The sequence below is a fragment of the Urtica dioica genome, chromosome 1 (assembly GCF_054948205.1).
Source record: "Urtica dioica subsp. dioica isolate 48M chromosome 1, U.dioica_male_clone48M_v1_H2, whole genome shotgun sequence".
Lineage (NCBI taxonomy): Eukaryota > Viridiplantae > Streptophyta > Magnoliopsida > Rosales > Urticaceae > Urtica > Urtica dioica.
The window spans coordinates 6,903,374-6,922,510 of NC_142756.1; the positions used below are offsets into that span (position 1 = coordinate 6,903,374).

The following is a 19,137-nucleotide window of genomic DNA, read 5'->3' on the forward strand; positions in this document are numbered from 1 at the left end:
TTTTTATTGACATCAACGTCAATAAATCTTCAACGAAAACCCAGAAAAAACCCAGAAATTTTCAGAAACTTTTCAAAATTATCCAGAATCCCGAGAATCGTTTTTTCTTTGTTTTTTAACTTTAAAAACCACAGAAATTCTACGCGGAATCCATGGCGGGCTGTTCCGGCGGACACTTCGAGGTCGCCGCCACCGGGATGGCCATGGGCTGCTCTCCGGCGACCATGACCGTCGTTCCCAGGAGCTTCAGCGTCGGAGATTTCCAGGGCTGCTCTCCGGGTTTTTGTAATGATGTTTGTTTTCATAATATAAACTAAATAATTGTTTTTGTTTTATTAATTAACTAATAAAAATAAACTAAATATGAAGGATAAATATGTAATTACTTATTTCATTAAGTCATAGTTTAGGATTTATTTGGGTTTAGTAGATTTTGGTCCAAAATCATGGTACAAGTCATAGAATAGGAATAATCCCTTTCATTAACAGCAATCCTTTAAGATTGCACTGCACACAACATGAGAGACATCATTATTTTAACATAATTGTAATCAAGTTTACAAGCTGACCGAGCTTCGTTCTTTCAACCAAGAGCTGGAAAACAAAGAAGCACACACTGGCGATGATCAAGACCAACAAGACACAGTCCAAAAGAAAGAGGAAGATCTCTCACCAACAACATCATCCTCTAACAAAAATAAAAAAATTAGAGTAAAACATGTCTTCTTAAGTTACTTTTAAATTTTTTTGTTTGTTAATTTTTTCTTGTTTCTATTTGTCTATCAAGACACCAAACTTTTGGTTTTTTATTTACTTATGTCAATTTTTCTTTTTTTTTTTAAGTATGTCATTGGCTATATATTTTCTTGAAATGTTTGTACTTTAATTATGAGAGTCTCAAAAATTAAACTCCCTAAGTTTATGTATGGTTGAAATATTTGATATCTTAATATTCATTTATAACCTCATGTTTTAAAGAAAAACTCGGTAAATTAAATCATACATATTTTAATTATTTACTTATTACAACTACAAACACCACGTGCGAAACTAGTATATATATAAGAAATTGAGCTCGCATAACAAAAATACAATGAATTTAACTTTGTTTTTGGTTCCAGCATACTTACGAGTAATAAGGAATTTGACAATTGGGTTCGGTGCAGCTCTGAGAGTGGCAATGGAAAATGTACCAGACCTTCTGGCACACAATGCAGGCTTGAATCTTGCAGCTCACAAAGTGGCTGATCATGCCATGAATTGTTCTGCAGCCTAATAGCTTGCACGTGGCTTTACTCTTGCTCACATGATGCAGAATCTTCACCAGTTCAGAGCTCTGCATCACCGGTTCACAATACTAGTCAGTTCAGAGCTTTACACGAGAAGCGATGGGCACGCGTGCCATAGAATCGCTTGGAAAAAGACCCACAAATCTGTTCTTGGCCGTAGCCGTCATCGACGCTTGTCCCACCACAGTGGAGACTTGAGTCGTGGTTGCATGCTCGGGGTGTTCACCAGATTAGGAGTATCGGTGACGTACCCACCATCGTTCATGATTTCCGTGTCGTGAGTCTCGTTTACAAAACAAATCAATTTTTGTTGAAAATTTTACAAAAATAATCAATCACGTTCTTGAAAATAAGCAAGATGTAATCTGTCTAAAAACAACAACACTTTAAGATTGTTAGACATTATTATTTCTGAATAATATTTTCAGAAAATTAGTAGACAAATTATAAAATGAAAAATAATAGAATTGGACAAGAACAAAACAAAACCGGATGGAAACCTCAACTGGAATAGATAAAAACGGAAGGAAAGGCTGAGGGCTGTTGGATAGTCTCCTTAAAGAAACGACGAGCAACCACCTCCCAGGATACAACGGCGGACAAGACGAGTTTTGACACAACAAGACTCGACTTTGGCGAACTGGAGCAAGGAGTCAGAACTATCACTGGACTGCAAAAGAAAATAATTTATGGGAGGAAGAGAGAAAAGCTATGAGAGACTTGCTTTCGGTGTGTTGAAATGAGAAGCCAAGGTCTCCTTATATAGGAGAGCCAAGCTATTCAGTTACAAACGTTTCAGCCAGCGTTTATAGCCATTAAGGCTCCTTAATGCTCGTTAATTATGGCAGGTTTAAACCCAAAACGCACAGGCCAATGAATGCACAGTTACAAAGTTGAAAACAGTCCACTTATTGCTTGCTCGATTACACACCATGCAATAAAACCAATTAATATTTATTTATTAATTAAATAAATAAATTATGAAAGAATAAAAACGGCCAACAAAAAAATTAGACCACGAGCTAAGCTCGGCTCAACACGACGGATGTCAGCGATGGCCCACATGTGTGTGGTGGACTTGAGCTTCGCTAAGCCCTTGCGCCTCTACAAAACTAGATCACCATTGAGAACCCAAACCCTTTTGACCAAATTTGGTATATAAGCTCACACAAAGTCCCCATATCTCTTCTATGTGGCACTCTTGTAAGAGTACTCCCAACCACAACACTCTCATGTTTCCTTCACAATTAATGGTACTTTGAGCTTCAATTTCTCATTCAATATAGATTGATTTTGACAAATAAATATTCAATCATATACTCATCGCAACGAGCAATGAGAATACGGTGGAATTAAACAATTTCGATGAGTGGACCCCACTCAAATTTTAGCCATAAATCAGCCACTCACATATTAATAAATACTTTTTATTAACGTATTTCATAAATAAACTGAACCAGATAAGAGCATGATCATGAAGTATGTTTCAGTTTATTTTCTTAATGTAACATTACCTTGTTAGAATTCATATTTCACCAAATGTTAAATCTTACAATGAAAGAAAACTAGTGTAAAAGCATTGTTTGGGTATGAACATGGAATTGTATATTCACCTGAATGATTGAAATGCCGATTGTCGATTTCATGCCGATGATTCAAAAAATTGAAAATTGTGGTGGCCGATGGAAATTTCAATGGAAATAATGTGGAAATTTGAAAAAATTGTGTCGACGAAAATTTCGATAAATCATAAAAATGCCGACGGAAATAATGTTACATATATATATATATATATATATATATATATATATATATATATATGTAAAGAAAAATCATAGATGATTAAAAATAAAACAAATTACTATCTATATTTATTATTATTTATTTATTAAACTATTACAATCTGATTAAAAAAAATTATTGTTTCATTAGTCACCTTTTGTACATACTCTGATTATTGATGTAGTGTCTGTTAGAATAAATCTAGGATTAAGAAAATATTATCGCTTCTAGCAAGCGGCGGAATATAAAAATTTCTTTAAAAACTCGTAAAACGATTTTACTACCTAGACAAAGTGCACGAGCGTATAATTTAAAATTTTAAAAACTACTTTGAGTTTTCACTCGGTACCAACCTCGTTAGAAGCTTGAGCGTTGAGAAGCCTTTGGAAATGTTGAAACTTACGTCTCCCCACTAAGCTTGCCTCCCTCGAGTCTTCTTGAACCTATGAGTAACCACGAACATTTCTACCACTAGAGTTTTTCGAGTATGGTTAGGATTTAGTGTGTGGGCACTTTTAAACACTATGACTCAAGAACTTGTCTTTGAGCCAAAGAGCTAAAATAAAACATTAGGTCTAATGAGGACCTAGGTGCCAAAACAAAAGAACAAGAAGAGAGAGAGAGAGAGAGAGAGAGAGAGAGAGAGAGAGAGAGAGAGAGAGAGAGAGAGAGAGAGAGAGAGAAGAGAGAGAGAGAGAGAGAGAGAGAGAGAGAGAGAGAGGCGACCAAGTCTAGAGAGAGAAGCTCTCAATCTCTAAAACTTGTGTGTTGAACATTGTGAATGAGGCGTGGTATTTATAGGAGGAGGGATTGCCTTGAAGAGGTAATTTCCTCTTTTCTATTGAATATCACATATTCATGAGCAAATCCCTTGTTTCCTCTTCTCCTATTTCGGCGTGCAACTCATTGCCATAAGCCATTGGATTTGTTTCCTCATTTGTTCTCTCATTGCTTGCCGCTCATCTCATAGCATAATGCTATGGATTTTTTTCCTCTTTTTCTTTTAGCAAGTATCTTCATACATCAATGCACAAAATAAACTCTCTTTCTCTCTTGATAGTGGACGGTTTTGAGCTTCTAGGACATGCTTCTAGATGTTTCTTTATTTGTTCATGGCAATATAAGAAAAGCTCATGTAGAATTTTCACATAAAATTCCATGAAATGAAATTCAATCCTCAAGGCCCAAATACCTTCATTGTGGCCGTGTGGTCTATTTCATTGTCATCATATGACAATGTAAACAAAAACTTATTTATTGAAATTCATACCATCTTATATCCTAATGGACAAAATTACCTTTTAGACAATTTTCGTAAAACTTGTCTAGTTCAACAGTTGAACTTGTTTTGACTTAGTTTATAGTTTAACTAATCCTACTCTAATGACTTGTGGTAGTGACCTCATGGATCCAAATTAACAAAGCTTGAGCTAGCATACTTGGACTCAAAAGTTCAAAAACCTTTTCCAAGTTCTAGCTTAATGTCAACTGACTCCACTAAAGAGTTGACACTGAAATCTCTCGGTTAAAATGAATATATTTTCTACTCAAGAATTCTACTTAATTGTGATGACTAGATCCATTGAATATTATCTATGTTTACCCTTCATGAATATCATCAACTAGATGAGGATTTACAAAATTACCATTTTAAGTAAACCATGAAGAGTTTGTTCATGCAAATCTATATTTGACTCTTCATTTGTTGTTAGGTTTGTTTAAGGACTAAAGACTAAGGTTTATCATAAAGCTTCAAACAAACAAGGAAGAATGAATGAAAGTTTCAACTCTTTATTAATTATTCAGCAGTTACAAGCAAGAGTCTTCGTAAGACTTTATTACATCAAATGTATATAAATTATGACTATTACTCTTCTTGTGGGAACCAATGCCAATAGTGTCTGACCAAAGCAATGAGAAAGTTGGCCCACACCAAGGATCGCCTTACCGTTACTGTTATCGTTACCATACCGGGACTTCAATTTTGGGGGAAAAACGCTCACCGTAGTAGAAACCGAGGGGTATTCAGAAAAATGTAGGAAACCGATGGGTATTCAGACAAATGTTTTGCAAAAATAAACATACTTTTTCATATTTTTCATATTTGCCAAACAAATTACTTTGATTACAACACGTACAACAAAAAAATATAAACACAAAGTTCAAACCAAGATAATTCAACATAAAGTACCATCAAATCAAACCTTGATTACAACACGTACGAAAAAAAATATAAAACACACTAATTAATAATTAATTATATGTGGAGTGTCTTGAGTGTCTCGTCACTCGTGAATGAAGAATCGATCGACGGCTTTGGCCAGCCTCTTAACCCCGGAGTGTGATCTTCTTGGATCAGAAGGCCCCGAAGATCCACCGGGACCTTCATCTATTAATTCATCAGAGTCCCCCTAGACTTTTTCGGAGGTCAGCTCGCATCGACTCACACAAACTCTCACGTTCCTTCTTCTTTTGAGAGCGTACGTAGAGTAACTCCTGCATTTCCTCATGTACTTCATGAGGAACCTTGTCGCACATCTTCACACTATTTGTATTGTCTATGTTCGTCAAGTGATTTTTCACACACGTGATTCCACCACCGCCAATGATGTACCCGTAAAATTTGCATTTTCTTGCATTCGGTCGTCCTTCGACGGGCTCGCATTACTCCAGTGCCGGATCGGACACCATACTTCATCATCATAATCATGAATCCATCATCATATTCATTTGAAATCAACATATTCATCATCATAATCATCAATTCATCAACATATTCATAATCATAATTACCAATTTATCAACATATTCATAATCATAAATATCAATTCATCATCATAATAATCTAAAATCAACATATTCATCATCAATTTGTCATCATACTAGTCTAAAATCAACATATTCATCATCTGAATCATCAATTCATTATCATAATCATCAATTCATCAACATATTCATAATCATAATCATCAATTCATCAACATATTCATTATCGTAATCATCAATTCAGCATCACACTCATCTCAAATCAACATATTCACCATCACAATCATCAATTCATCATCAAATTAATTTTAATTCAACATAATCATGATCACAATCAACAATTCATCATCAAATTAATTTGAATTCAACATAATCACCATCACAATCATCAAATCATCCCCAAATTAATTTAAATTCAACATAATCATGACAATAATAATCAATTCACCATCAAATTAGTCAATTCATCGTCATATTCTAGGATTAAAACATAATTTTTTGAAAAAATTGAAAAATCCCCAAATCTCCGAAACCCTAGACACTTACCTCTCGGAAACCTCGGAATCTTGAAAAACGAAGGCAGCGACGAACGAGATCCTCGGGGAAACGCAGTCACTTTGCCGGAAATCTCGAGACGAGGGCAGGATTTGAGCAAACGAAGGTTAGAGAAAACGGAAATCGGGTCGGGAGGGTTTCGTCAAAAATTGAAGCGGGATGGTAGGTTTCCCCGAAAACAAGCCCATTTCCTTTATACTCAAAAAGGGATATGGTCCGATGGAATCCGGTCCGGTTCGACCGGATTCATGACACGAAATCGGTTTTTGCACGTACCCTCCTATTTTTTTCGCTGGACTCCTTCAAAAAACGCAATTCCGACGACATTTCCTCGACTTTTTCCGAAATTTTAATCATTATTTCACTCTGCTGAATCGGCTATTTTGACTTAATTATCCGAATTGTACGACTTGTCCGACTGGACTACTTCCAGTTTAGCCAGTTGACCACTGTAACTTTTCCTCTAAATTTAGTAGATACCAACTCAAATTATTACATCTCTTTATTTAAATGTCATAAGCATTAAACATTTTATTACAGATTTATAAATTATATTATGAAAACAATACAAATACGATCGGTCGAGCCTTATATATTAGACTTGGAGCATCTTGATGTTTACAAGTTATACTAATTAGGACGAGTCGAACCCGGTATTGTATACCCAGTACATATGGTCAAATCTTTTACTAATTAAACTTGGGACACTTGGATATCTACATATTATAATTAACAAAACCAGTAGAATCTGTAAACAATTCAGTAAGACCGCTCGGACCATTTATAAGCTTGATTTTGACCAGTTGAATATCTACAAACAATTATAATAATAATGAATGACATATCAAATATTTGACTAATATGTACTGGTTTCACTTGAATGGTTTTTATGTTAATCTTGTTATGGTTTATAATAAATATGCAATACATTGAATAATATATAAAATCATTATTTATATGAGAAAAATATATTGAAGAAAAACAGTTGATTGAATAATAAATACATTTTTCGTCAAACAAAAACTGATGTTTCAAAAATTTGATGATGATATATAAGAAATTTAACTAGTAGAGATTGGTTTGACCAAGAATGATTTTATATTTTGATTAAGAAGAATGTCATTATTATTATTAGCATCATAATTGTTGTTACTTTTATAATTTTAGCAGAATAACATGTTAAATTTAGTGGTAATTCATAATGATTTTTATTTATTAATGTTGCCACTACATTTAGAATATCTTAAACATTTATATCATGTTTAAAGCAAAAAAAAAAAATATATATATATTATGTATAAATCAAATATAAAAATGATGATGTTTTTTAACTTGACGATAAAATAGCTGGACATGGTAAAACACACGAGTAGAACCAATATGACAACTTGGAAATGGTAAAACTGAAATTCGGTTATCCAGTTTTTTAAATCCAATATCAAGTTTTAATACCCGATTCTCAAAATCAGTTATCCGGTTCTTTAATATCCGGATCCAATTTAAAAACTAGTTTAAAGAGACTGATTATCCGGTTCTTAAAATTCATAATCACTTTAAAACTAGTGGTTATAAAATTATAACAATGATCAAATCCGAGTAAAAATGAATCATACGATCCTAGCGTGACTATTTATTTTATATTTTTATTTTTAATAAAAAATAATCGATTTAATATCCGATTTTTTCAAAATTTAAATCCGATATCCAGTCCAAGTTTTAAACTGAATTGGTTATCCGAATCCGAGTTTCAGTTACATGACGTGGCACAGATTTTCGGTTTTAGATTAATTCAATTATCCGATTTTTGGTTGGGTTTTGTACAACCCTAGTTGTTGGTGTACAAGTCTAATTGCCTCTTATTAAAATAATGTAATTTAAGTATTTTTTTTAGGGTTATTAAGTTATATAACCATACGGTTACAGTGAATTGGGATATAGCCCACCTTTCGTTAATTTGTTGTAAATAGCCAAGTTAACTTATTAACAGATTAATAAAAGACTTATTTAATCCAGCCAAACATATAAAAAATGTAGTTAATAGGCTGCCACGTATGCAAGTTGGCTATTTACAAAGTATTTACTAAAGGTTGGCTAATTTACAATTCCTATAGTTTAGGTGGCTTAAGTAGCCAATTTTTTGTTTTTTTTTTATTAATTTATTATTGTTTGATTTAAAAATAAGGACATTTGTGTGTTATTATGATTTATATTCAAGAAGAAGGTTAGAGATTTAAATTTGTTATCAATGAGTCACTCCTTATAAGAAAATTCAGGTCATATTTTCATAAGACTTCAGTTTTTAGTAATTTTTACTTTGACCTTGTTTATTTTCCTTGGTTTAAGCATATATTTTTCTTAATCCACTTTTACTCTTATACATTTTCCTAGAAAAATAGGACAAGTTTGGTCTGATCTAATCCACGATTTCAATTTCTGAAACCGGACTAGGCTATTTTCAGTCCGACCTAAGAAACTAGAGCGGACCAAATTGAATAAAAATCGTTTAAACCGGTGGTCCAGTCCGGTTTTTTTGAATTGCACACCCCTGCACTTTTAATATCAAAACTTCCGACTGCACAGAAGATGTGAGCGTATGTTTCAATTCTTTATTTTTGCATTGTGCAATAACAAATCATGACCATTATTTTTCCAATTATTAAACAAACCTTAGGTAAAATATATTCATGACAGAAAATGTGGGATCAAAAGCTTCGACAGGAAATAGAAACTCGTGGATCTTGAGCTTAACGAAAAACAACTCCTCATTAATTCATAAATCATTGAGCTTAAACTAGTTCAGACTTGTATACGCAGCTTCACGAAAAACATCATAACGTGTCAATACACAGTTTTATACAGATTTTAAAAATCCGGACATGGAATCATAAACCACAACAAAATACTCTTTCTTTCCAATACTGATACTATATACCGATACGCTTTCTATCTAATAACGCATTTAGGCATCGCACGTAATGAAATTTATAACCTTCGTTTCTTTCTCGTTTCTACTTTAGAGAGTGATGACGAGAGAAAGAAAACATAATAACAAAAATAAAATGAACCCATCAACCTGATGTGTTATAATCCCAGTGGAGAGAAGATCTGAAACTGAAACTACTAACTTCCAAAAAAAAGAGAGATTTCAAGGTCCCTTAACAAGACGACGCTGCAACTACCTTCAACGCTCGAAATGTAAGAGGACGGGTTTCTTCTAAGAGCTTTAGCTTTCCACATCTGGATCAACAGTTTGACGCAATATTAGTATACTAGACTTGATAATATATATATATATATATATATATATATGATAAGAAGACAATATATATCCACTCAATATGAAGCTCAAACAATTTCAGCATTGATAAAGTAAATCTATAATAGGCAACTGTACTAATTCATTACCGGTTAAAATTATAAGATTCAAAGCGGTCTTCGATTTGCAAGAAAAAGATTTCGGTGAAAATGAATGCTTACCTAGCTTTAGAACAAATAAAGAATCTGAAAAAGAGCAATTTAAGTAATTTATGCAGAGTATAGCCTAATAAAATAAAAATAAATACACATCTATACCCTGAATTGATGCCGAGAACTTCAACATTACCCCCCACAATATCCTGAAGGCGAATGAAGCTTGGAGTGTAAGCAACAACTTCAAAGTTCGATCTAACGCCACGAAACTTTAGTTGTAAGATATTTAGTCCTTTTGACCCGTCCATGTAAACAAACAGGTCACGATCACGAGATCGCATAACTACCACTTTGTTGTCTATGCAACAAACTAATTGACGGTTGTAAGGTTGTAGTTGAGAATCAATGGAAAACAATTTAGTCCAAGACTTGAGGTTTCCGTTTTCATTCATCACCCATACATGCACTTGACCATCAGCGGCTGAAGTATCGCTCAAGTGAAGTCGGCCTCCTTGAACTCTCAAGGTCGAACTATAATTTGCTTTAAATGGAATACAGTGAGCTTGAAATCGCTCCTCGTTCAAGTCAAAAGAAAGCATGATATCGTCTTCATTTCTTTTACGGAGAATCCAATACAGTGCTCCGCCAAGATAGGCCGGGGAGCCTAAGAAACCTTCAAATGCCCACGTATCGAGATATCTCCACGATTCCGTCCCGATCGTGTGTATCTCCGGCACATGAATGTAGCCCGATTCGGAAGCCGATCTAGGGTGACTAACCACCCTAACCACCTTGTACTCATCGTGCTCTGGACTGAAACCAAACCCAACGCGCTTCGGGAAAAAACTATAATCTTCCCAACCGCTCCTCGGGAGATGGATAAACTCGCCAGTGACCGGATTGCAGACCACCATCGGGATGTTATGATCTCGACTCCATCGCGATCTGTTCAAACAAAGCAATCCGTTGCACGAGTTCACGACCTCGTAGCTGTGATCACGGGATGACTTCAACCTGATACGATGTTTGCTCTTGTCTGCGCTTCCTCCGACGCAAAACATCGCATCGTCGATGTTAACATCGCCCGATCTGCTAAGCATCTCTTGGGTATTCCTCAACGGAATCTTTAGTCGTCGCTTCACAAGTTTGCTGACCCGGCACAGTTTACACTTCTTCTTAATATCGCTGCACCGGCAATACCTCGGTCTGAACTCTTCGTCCTCGAACAAGTAGAAGCTTCTCGAGATTCTTTCGTCCTTTATGTCGCGGATCAATGAACATTCCTTTCCTTGAGCCAAGTGAGTCCTGACGAATTCGCGACAGGAGATTATACCACGCCAAGTTTTGCAGACAGACTTGCACATCACGATGCTCTCCGTCGGAAGTTTCAGAAAGATTTCGACGAGTATGGTCGAAGGAAGATCGGTTATGGAAAGACCGGACGTTTGAGTACTTCCATCGCTGTTGTGCGGTTGGGTTAAGCAAGGTTTTGACTTTCTTCGCCTCTTCATCGTCGGTCGTTCCTGATTTCTTTGAGACAAATTTCGTTTCAGAAACACGATCGGACAAGAAGTGTTAGAACTTAGAACCCTAATGTCCCCACCACGAAAATAAAATGGCATCGATAACTGTAAATGATTATTTCTATACCAAAAAACCAGAAAATATAGAAATGCAAAGGCATATATGTCAGCGAAGCCGAACAACGAATCAAGGAACAAAGCAAAGATCAATTAGACCCTGAAGTTCTAACCTTTTTTTCGCTTCCTCTGTGTTCGTGCTCTGTAGTCTTTACTCTAGTAATCTTAAGAGTAGTTTTCTCCTTCAGTTTATGTTTAATTTGACCTTTTTTCGTTTTAACTTACGGTTTAAAACACTACAATTACAACGATTAAAAAAAACAATAAAACTATCACCATTAAAATAATAATATAATAATATAAACTAAGATAAACTTAAATGAGAATTATAGATAAATGAATGCCTAGCAAGTAGCAACTAGCACCACCTGAGAATAATAGATTAATAAATAATTTTTATTGAAATTTTATATGTTTATACTACATATATATTTGTGATTCCTAGCATAGCTTAATAATAATTTCACACCACCTCCAAAGTGGAAATCGTGAGTTCAATAAAATATTACAAAAATATCTTTTATATTTTGCAAGATTAATTTAATCTTAAATATTCCAAACATTTAAATTTTTTTCTAATTTAATTAGAAAAGACTAGGCATAATTAAATTAATTTCTCTTTATTTTAATTTATTAAAGTGTCTAGCCGCATACGAGTACACTTAGCCAACTCTCGCATTAAGTTTAGTACTCTTCTTTCGGTGCTCATGCATTACACATCCGAGTATTTGGTGTCTGTACGCCCAATGTTCGATGCCTACTAGTATGGTGCCCTTGCATCTGCCACAACCAGCAGCACACACATCCGACTAGTGTTGCCCGTCCAAAAGATCGAGACCCAGCTCAAGACCCGCTCGACGTTTACCTCACTCAAGATTGACACATACATCTCCCTATAATGCTCACCGTCTGCCACAATCACAGCCAGTGTTGTCTGACGCATCGAATTGCTTTGTTTCAGCTGCCCTGGAATGATCAGTCTCCAAAGCGCATCCAGTCTCGTCCAACACCTTGGACTATGTTATACTTGATGCCCCTCCTTGACACCTATTATGGCGCCTCGACCATGCAACGCCTAAACCGCGAGACCGCAACTCATCTTGTCCAACACACCCTTCGATATCTAGACCTGCTACCTATACGATTTTCGAAGCACTCAATCCATCTTCTAAGAGGACGCATGTCCATGAGACAACTTACCGGTGGGAGGTTACGAAAGACCTCCCCTCACGACCTCTACAGTCGCCAAAAACATTATTATTTATCTACTTTGAGGATCAATCATTTTTACCATCACCCCATTAGTTTCTTCAGACGAATTGTAATGATTTGTATTTTTTTTCGATCAACTTGTCGTTGTGAATTTGTTAGAGTGTATCAATGGTTCGAGTCAGTGCATTGACTATAAGTCAAATAATGAATAAAAAGAGGTATTAGGTGGAGTCATTTAAAGAAGAATAAATATAAATAAGATTGAATATATTTATCCATGATTAGTATTTTGGACTAAAAAAACTTCAGGTAATAAGGCAAAATAGATCTCGGAATGTGATTAAACTTGTAGAAAAATTATCATAAACTTCAATGATGGAAAAATTACATTTTTTGTTTTTATTTTATTTTAATTAGTCTACTTGTGAGAGAAAAATAAAGTATTTAGTCTCTAATTTAAGAGGTAAAAGAACAAAACCATAAGCAGCGTTGGATTTCTTCTCATCATCTTCCGGACCAGGTTTTCATTTCTCATCTCTCTTTTGTTTTTTTAGAAATTGCCACAAGTAGGAGTAAATTATTAGATTTGGACACATTACTATCTTTTTTGAAAAATGGCACATCTAGGAGTAGGTATTTGAATTTGATGTGTACAATTACAAATATGCCCTTATCCCCAATTTGTTTCCCTCTATATAAACGTTTGTTATCCCGCGACTGTTCATTTTCCTCTTCATTTCTTTCTCCACCGATTCAACGTAACCAAGGAAACCGCCGCCGAGTCCTTCACATTCATCGTCACCTCCCTCTCCTTTTTCCTGTTTCTCCCACGATCTCTGGTTTATCCCCTTTTTCCTGTTTCTCTCCCACGATCTCTGCTTTATCCCCAAATCGCAAACCCCCAAATCGCGAAATCCCCAAATCGCGAACCTAAGTTCAAGCAGTCGCGAACCCAAATCGCGAACCAAGTTCAACCACCATTGTCCTTGTTCGAACCCCATACCATTTGCAGAATACCCAAAATGACGAAAAGAGATTACCCAAAAATGAAGAAAAGAAAACTGGTAGAAGGCGATGGAAACTCCCAAAAAAACCAAAAATCCAAACTTCCCGATCAAACGCCACCGCGGCGGAGTGTTAGGGTCGCTTCGTCGCCGATGAAGAAAACGACGGAGAAGAAAACTGAGGCGGAGTCATCTAGGTCAAAGAAAAAGAGTCCAGCAAATAGAACCCCAAATTCAAAGCGTCGGAGAGCGAGCGACGGTGAGGAGTCCGATTCCTACTGTGACGTTAATCAGAGGCAGGAAAACCTGATTCAGGTGTGTTGAGGTCATTTTTGCGAAACTTATAGGGGTGCATGTTTGGATCGGTTGTAGAGATGTTGAAATTTGTTTGTATAGGATAATTTACTCGTAATTCCGGTGAGTGAGTTTAGGTAGTTTTTTCAAAACTTGTTTGGGTGCATGTTTGGATTGGTTGTAATGATGTTGGAATTTGATTGTGACTAGAAGTTTGATTTCGAAGACCCATGGATGGAGACCATTTTTTGTGACGTTACTGTTTTTTTTGTTAAATGTAACTAATTGTTACTGGTTTTTATGTATATATTTATAGGGTTGGACTAGATACGTGACGGATGATTCTGTGGGGCAGTTCAACTTCAACTTCCACGGGAACGTCATGTCTTTCGTTGAAGAAGCTGCCATGTCGAAACAGGAATCAGACCTGTTTAGAGAGTCCTGCTTTGGCCATTTTTTGGAGATGCCCTCGATAACCCGCTCGTCTAAGATCCTCAGTAACCTTATGATGAGGACGGGTTACTTTGACGGACTTCCCAAAGCAGAAGATAGATTACATATAGAGATTGGTGGCGTCCCTAGGGAGTTCACCAGGGAAGATTTCAGTCTTATCACAGGTCTCCGAGTAGATGAGTCGTACAAGGCGACGGAGTACGACCAGGTTGCACCAGGGGGTCTATATGTTGAAACCTTCAAGCAAGGGGCACTTGCCACTCGGGGCAACATTGCAGCACTCATCAAGGACAGCACGGACTGGAATGACGTTGAGAAGCGAGTCCGGTTTCTTCTTCTCCACTTCCTCTACAATGTGCTTCTCCCGGGCCAACGAACAGTTGCCATGAAGAACAAATCATACATAAAGATGGTTGATGATCCGGCTACATTCAACGGATTCCCCTGGGGAAATGTTGTATGGGATCACTTCATGCTGACCGTGAGGAGTTTTGTGAAGAAAGCTGCCAGCCCAAGTAGCCCATCCAAAACCAAAAAGGTTCATTTCGAGGCCTTCCTGCTACCTTTGCAGGTATGGGCGTACGAGTGTATACCCAAATTGGAGTCTTTGGGTTTATGCACAGTATTTAAAGACGATGCTAGACCGTTGATTCTGCGATGGTCTTCTTCCGCCAGAGTATCCGAATCTGCATTGCAGTCCATTCGGTTACAAGAGGTACCAAAATTTACATTTCAAGAGGTACCATAGTTTATGCACAGATCCTAAGAAGTGTTTATAATGTTTTCCAGGTTGAGTTTAGAGCCATTGGGAGTGACATCGTACAACCCCCCTCTCAGCCCGACTCAACCATTAGTCGCAGTCGAAAGAAATTGAAAACATTTGCGGAGAATGAAAACTCCTGTGCTGATCATGAGGTAATTTAGTGACATGATCATTAGTGACTTGTATGTAACTACGTTATAGATTTTAGTGACATGTATGTCACTAAATTATACATTTTAGTGACATACATGTAACTACGTTATAGATTTCAGTGACATGTATGTCACGACGTTATAGATTTTAGTGACATGTATGTCACTAAATTATACATTTTAGTGACTTGTATGTAACTAAGTTATAGATTTTAGTGACATGTTTGTATCTAAGTTATAGATTTTAGTGGATGTTTGTATCTAATTTACAGATTGTAGTGACGTGTATGTAACTAATTTATAATATTAGTGACTTGTATCTATTTTAGTTACAGATTTTAGTGAGTTGTATGTATCTAATTTACAGATTGTAGTGACGTGTATGTAACTAATTTATTATATTAGTGACTTGTTTCTATTTTAGTTACAGATTTTAGTGAGTTGTATGTATCTAATTTACAGATTGTAGTGACGTGTATGTAACTAATTTATTATATTAGTGACTTGTTTCTATTGTAGTTACAGATTTTAGTGAGTTGTATGTATCTAATTTACAGATTGTAGTGACGTGTATGTAACTAATTTATTATATTAGTGACTTGTTTCTATTGTAGTTACAGATTTTAGTGAGTTGTATGTATCTAATTTACAGATTGTAGTGACGTGTATGTAACTAAATCACATTGGTAATGACGTTGTTTCAGGATAGATTAGCCAATCTGGAGAAAGAGTTCAGTAACATGCATACTGATTTCATTGATCTTCATCGAGAGATCAAAAGGATATCAGAGGACATGAAGTTTGTCCTGGATACGCTGACCACCTTCTCGGCACAAAAGGCTGCGAAGGAAAAGCTTATGGAGGACCAGGCAGAGAAGCTGTCAGAGGAGAGACGGAAACGTGACCATGAGGAAGAGAAAGAGAAAGAAGAGCAACAACAACAGAGAGAAGAGAAAGAAGAGCAAGAAGAAAATGAACAACCAAAAGAGAAAGATGGGAAAGAAGAGCAACAAGAAGCGAGAGAAGAGAAAGAAGAGCAAGAAGAAAAGGAACAACCAAAAGAGAAAGATGGGAAAGAAAAGATAGCATTAGAGAAAGAGAAAGGAGAAGAAGAAACAGAGAAAGATAACCAAAATGGAAAGAGGGAAGAAGATGATAATGAGGAGGAGTTGGTTACGAAGTGCAAAGAAGATTCAGTCCAAAAAAAAGACGACGACGAAGAGGACAAAAAAGGAGGGAACCACAACGACACCCGCAAGACACACAACGATGAGGGATTGTGCAAGACAGAAGAAGATAAAACAACTGATAGTGAGTGTCCTGGTGGTGGTGGGGGAGGTAAAGGTGGCGTTGAAGCGTCTGACTCAGACGACAACGACAGTGATGGCATATCGGCCACACTAGGACCTATTCGCTCTCCTCAACCATATTCTTATGGAGGGGTTGAGTCTTATGCCATGTCGGGATCTGAATGTAATTTCACTGTACCCGAAAGATCTCAAACAGTGGATGGAGAGGCATCTGAGGTGACCACTGACCAGGTGATTTCCCTTTGTGAATCACCGGAAAGACAATCACGTGTAAGGCGGGCGCCAATACATTTTACGCCAACAGTAGAGCCGAAGATCTACTCAAAGTTCACAAGAGGGCGGCCCAAACCTTTAAAGCATCCACTGGCGGACCCATTCGCGCCCCCGAACGATGGCGATGTGCCAGTAATGCAGGAGTGGGTGTTGAAGGGATTAAAGAAGTTAGTCCCCTTTGTTTAATTTGTTGTTTGAGGATGATTGAATGGTGGTTATTAATTTTTGTTTTGATGAACAGGGTTATTGATGTTGACGATGAGCTTATGTACACCAAATTGGAAGAAGAACTATGGCCAAGGGTGTTTGATTTTCGTGTAGAGGTCATTTCACAGAAGACCTGGTTCTACAAGATTTGGACACCGGCAGCTTGGCTCAGTGGTTCCGTAAGTTTCATGTGGATAACTAATTTAGTGGCGTCCTAATAACTAAGTACTCATAATTTAGTTACGTACGTATAACTAATTACGATAATTTAGTTACTATGGAGAACTGATTAGTTACATGTTGATAACTAATAACTAGAATTTAGTTACTATGGACAACTAGTTACTCTAATTTAGTTACGTCCGAATTACTAATGAATATAATTTAGTTACATGTTGATAACTAATGACTATAATTTAGTAACTATGGATAAATAATTACTCTAATTTAGATACGTATGAATAATTAATTACATTGTTTTTGTTACTTATGTTAATTTGCAGCACTTAAATGTGGCTTTCTACTACCTGAGGAAAAAAGCAAAACTGGTGACGCATAGGTACACTACTGCGGACAGTCACTTTTGTCAGCTAGTGGAAAAAACATACAAAGAGTGGGATGAATTGAAAGATAAAGATAATTACGATTGGACTGGACGACACGCCTTGGTTGAGCAAATTCTGGCTGAGAGACCCCGGAATAGAGCAGAAAGGCCGTGGGTGAAAGCCGGGACTATATATGTTCCCGTCCATGTCAAAGGCAACCATTGGGTCCTTGCGGTGATTTCCATCCCTGAGAGGTCTGTCACTGTTTACGACTCGTTGCTCACCGGAAGATATGCTGTCATCGATCACATGGCAGAGCTGATTCCAATCATACTCTGTAAACGAGTTTGGGATATTCGCACAGATGAATATCATAGCTCACTGTCTTTCGACGTAGTGTACGCGTCTTTCATGCCACAACAACGTAACGGGTAATGAAAGAAACATATTATACCATTGATGTGATCATGAGTTACTTGAATCTAACAACACTACTTTGGTGACTTTTTTTGTAGTGGTGACTGCGGCATGTTCACCATCAAAGCTGCAGAATTTCTTGTACATTACTCTCCATTGGCCAATCTGAAACAAGACGACATGATAATGTTTAGACAGAAGCTGTGTATCGACTTGTATAAGCACGGGGCACTTAAAAACGCAAGTCCGAATGTTAATTCGGACTCGGAAAATTATATATAGGGTTCATATTTGGAGACAAGTATGTATGTGTTATTTAAGATTAGACGTTGTATTTTGGGACAAGTATTTTGTAATTATGTAACTAAAACGTAATATGAGTTCAGAATAGTTCCTCATATGTAACTAAAACATAATATTAGTTATATATTATCAAATTCTATCTGTTAATTAGTTACGCACATGCAACTAAAATCTATATTGTAGTTACTCATTTGTAACTAAATCATAATAGTAGTTATGTATACGTAACTACAGTCTAGAAATTAGAGTTTAGTAGTTTCTTATATATAACTAATTCATAAAATTAGTTACATATAACTATGAAGCCTCTCCCAGGCCCAAGACGTTTATAGTCTCTCAGGCCCAAGAAGCCCCAAAAAAGCCCCCAAAAAACGTTATATATACAAAAAACCCTAGGAATTAGTACTTTTAGAATTCAGAATGGAAGGAAAGCCTGACACGACCAAAGCGACTCCGAACGTAATCATAATACGCGATGAAGCTTCTTCATCGGGTTCTACAAAAAGAAGGCTCAAGTATGGGGCAGACCTAACAGAAGCTGAATACAATGAATATTTGGAGAATAGAGGATGTGAGGATAATAGTCCCATATTGGTTGCTCCGTCCGTGATGGAAGAACTATTCGGCCAGAATTGGGAGGAATTTTTGAAAGCCAATGGAGCTATGGCGGAAGTCCCAAACACTAGAGGCAAGGTTTCTGCGCCAACCTCGGAAGCGGAGAAGAAGGACTGATAATAGTTCAACTTTGTTATTCTAGTTCT

The 19,137-nt window shown here is 36.5% G+C and overlaps 1 protein-coding gene across 1 annotated transcript; it reads right to left on the bottom strand.

Annotated features, from left to right (window-relative positions):
* Positions 1-9,207: 9,207 nt before the first annotated feature.
* On the bottom strand, positions 9,208-11,631 carry LOC149406859 (F-box/kelch-repeat protein At3g06240-like). Its single transcript, XM_089609345.1, has 3 exons — positions 11,557-11,631; positions 9,966-11,333; positions 9,208-9,629 (listed from the first exon to the last, which is right to left on the bottom strand). The coding sequence occupies exons 2-3, from the start codon at positions 11,312-11,314 to the stop codon at positions 9,548-9,550; spliced, it is 1,431 nt and encodes a 476-aa protein (XP_089465471.1). The 5' UTR covers positions 11,315-11,333; positions 11,557-11,631; the 3' UTR covers positions 9,208-9,547.
* Positions 11,632-19,137: the final 7,506 nt, after the last annotated feature.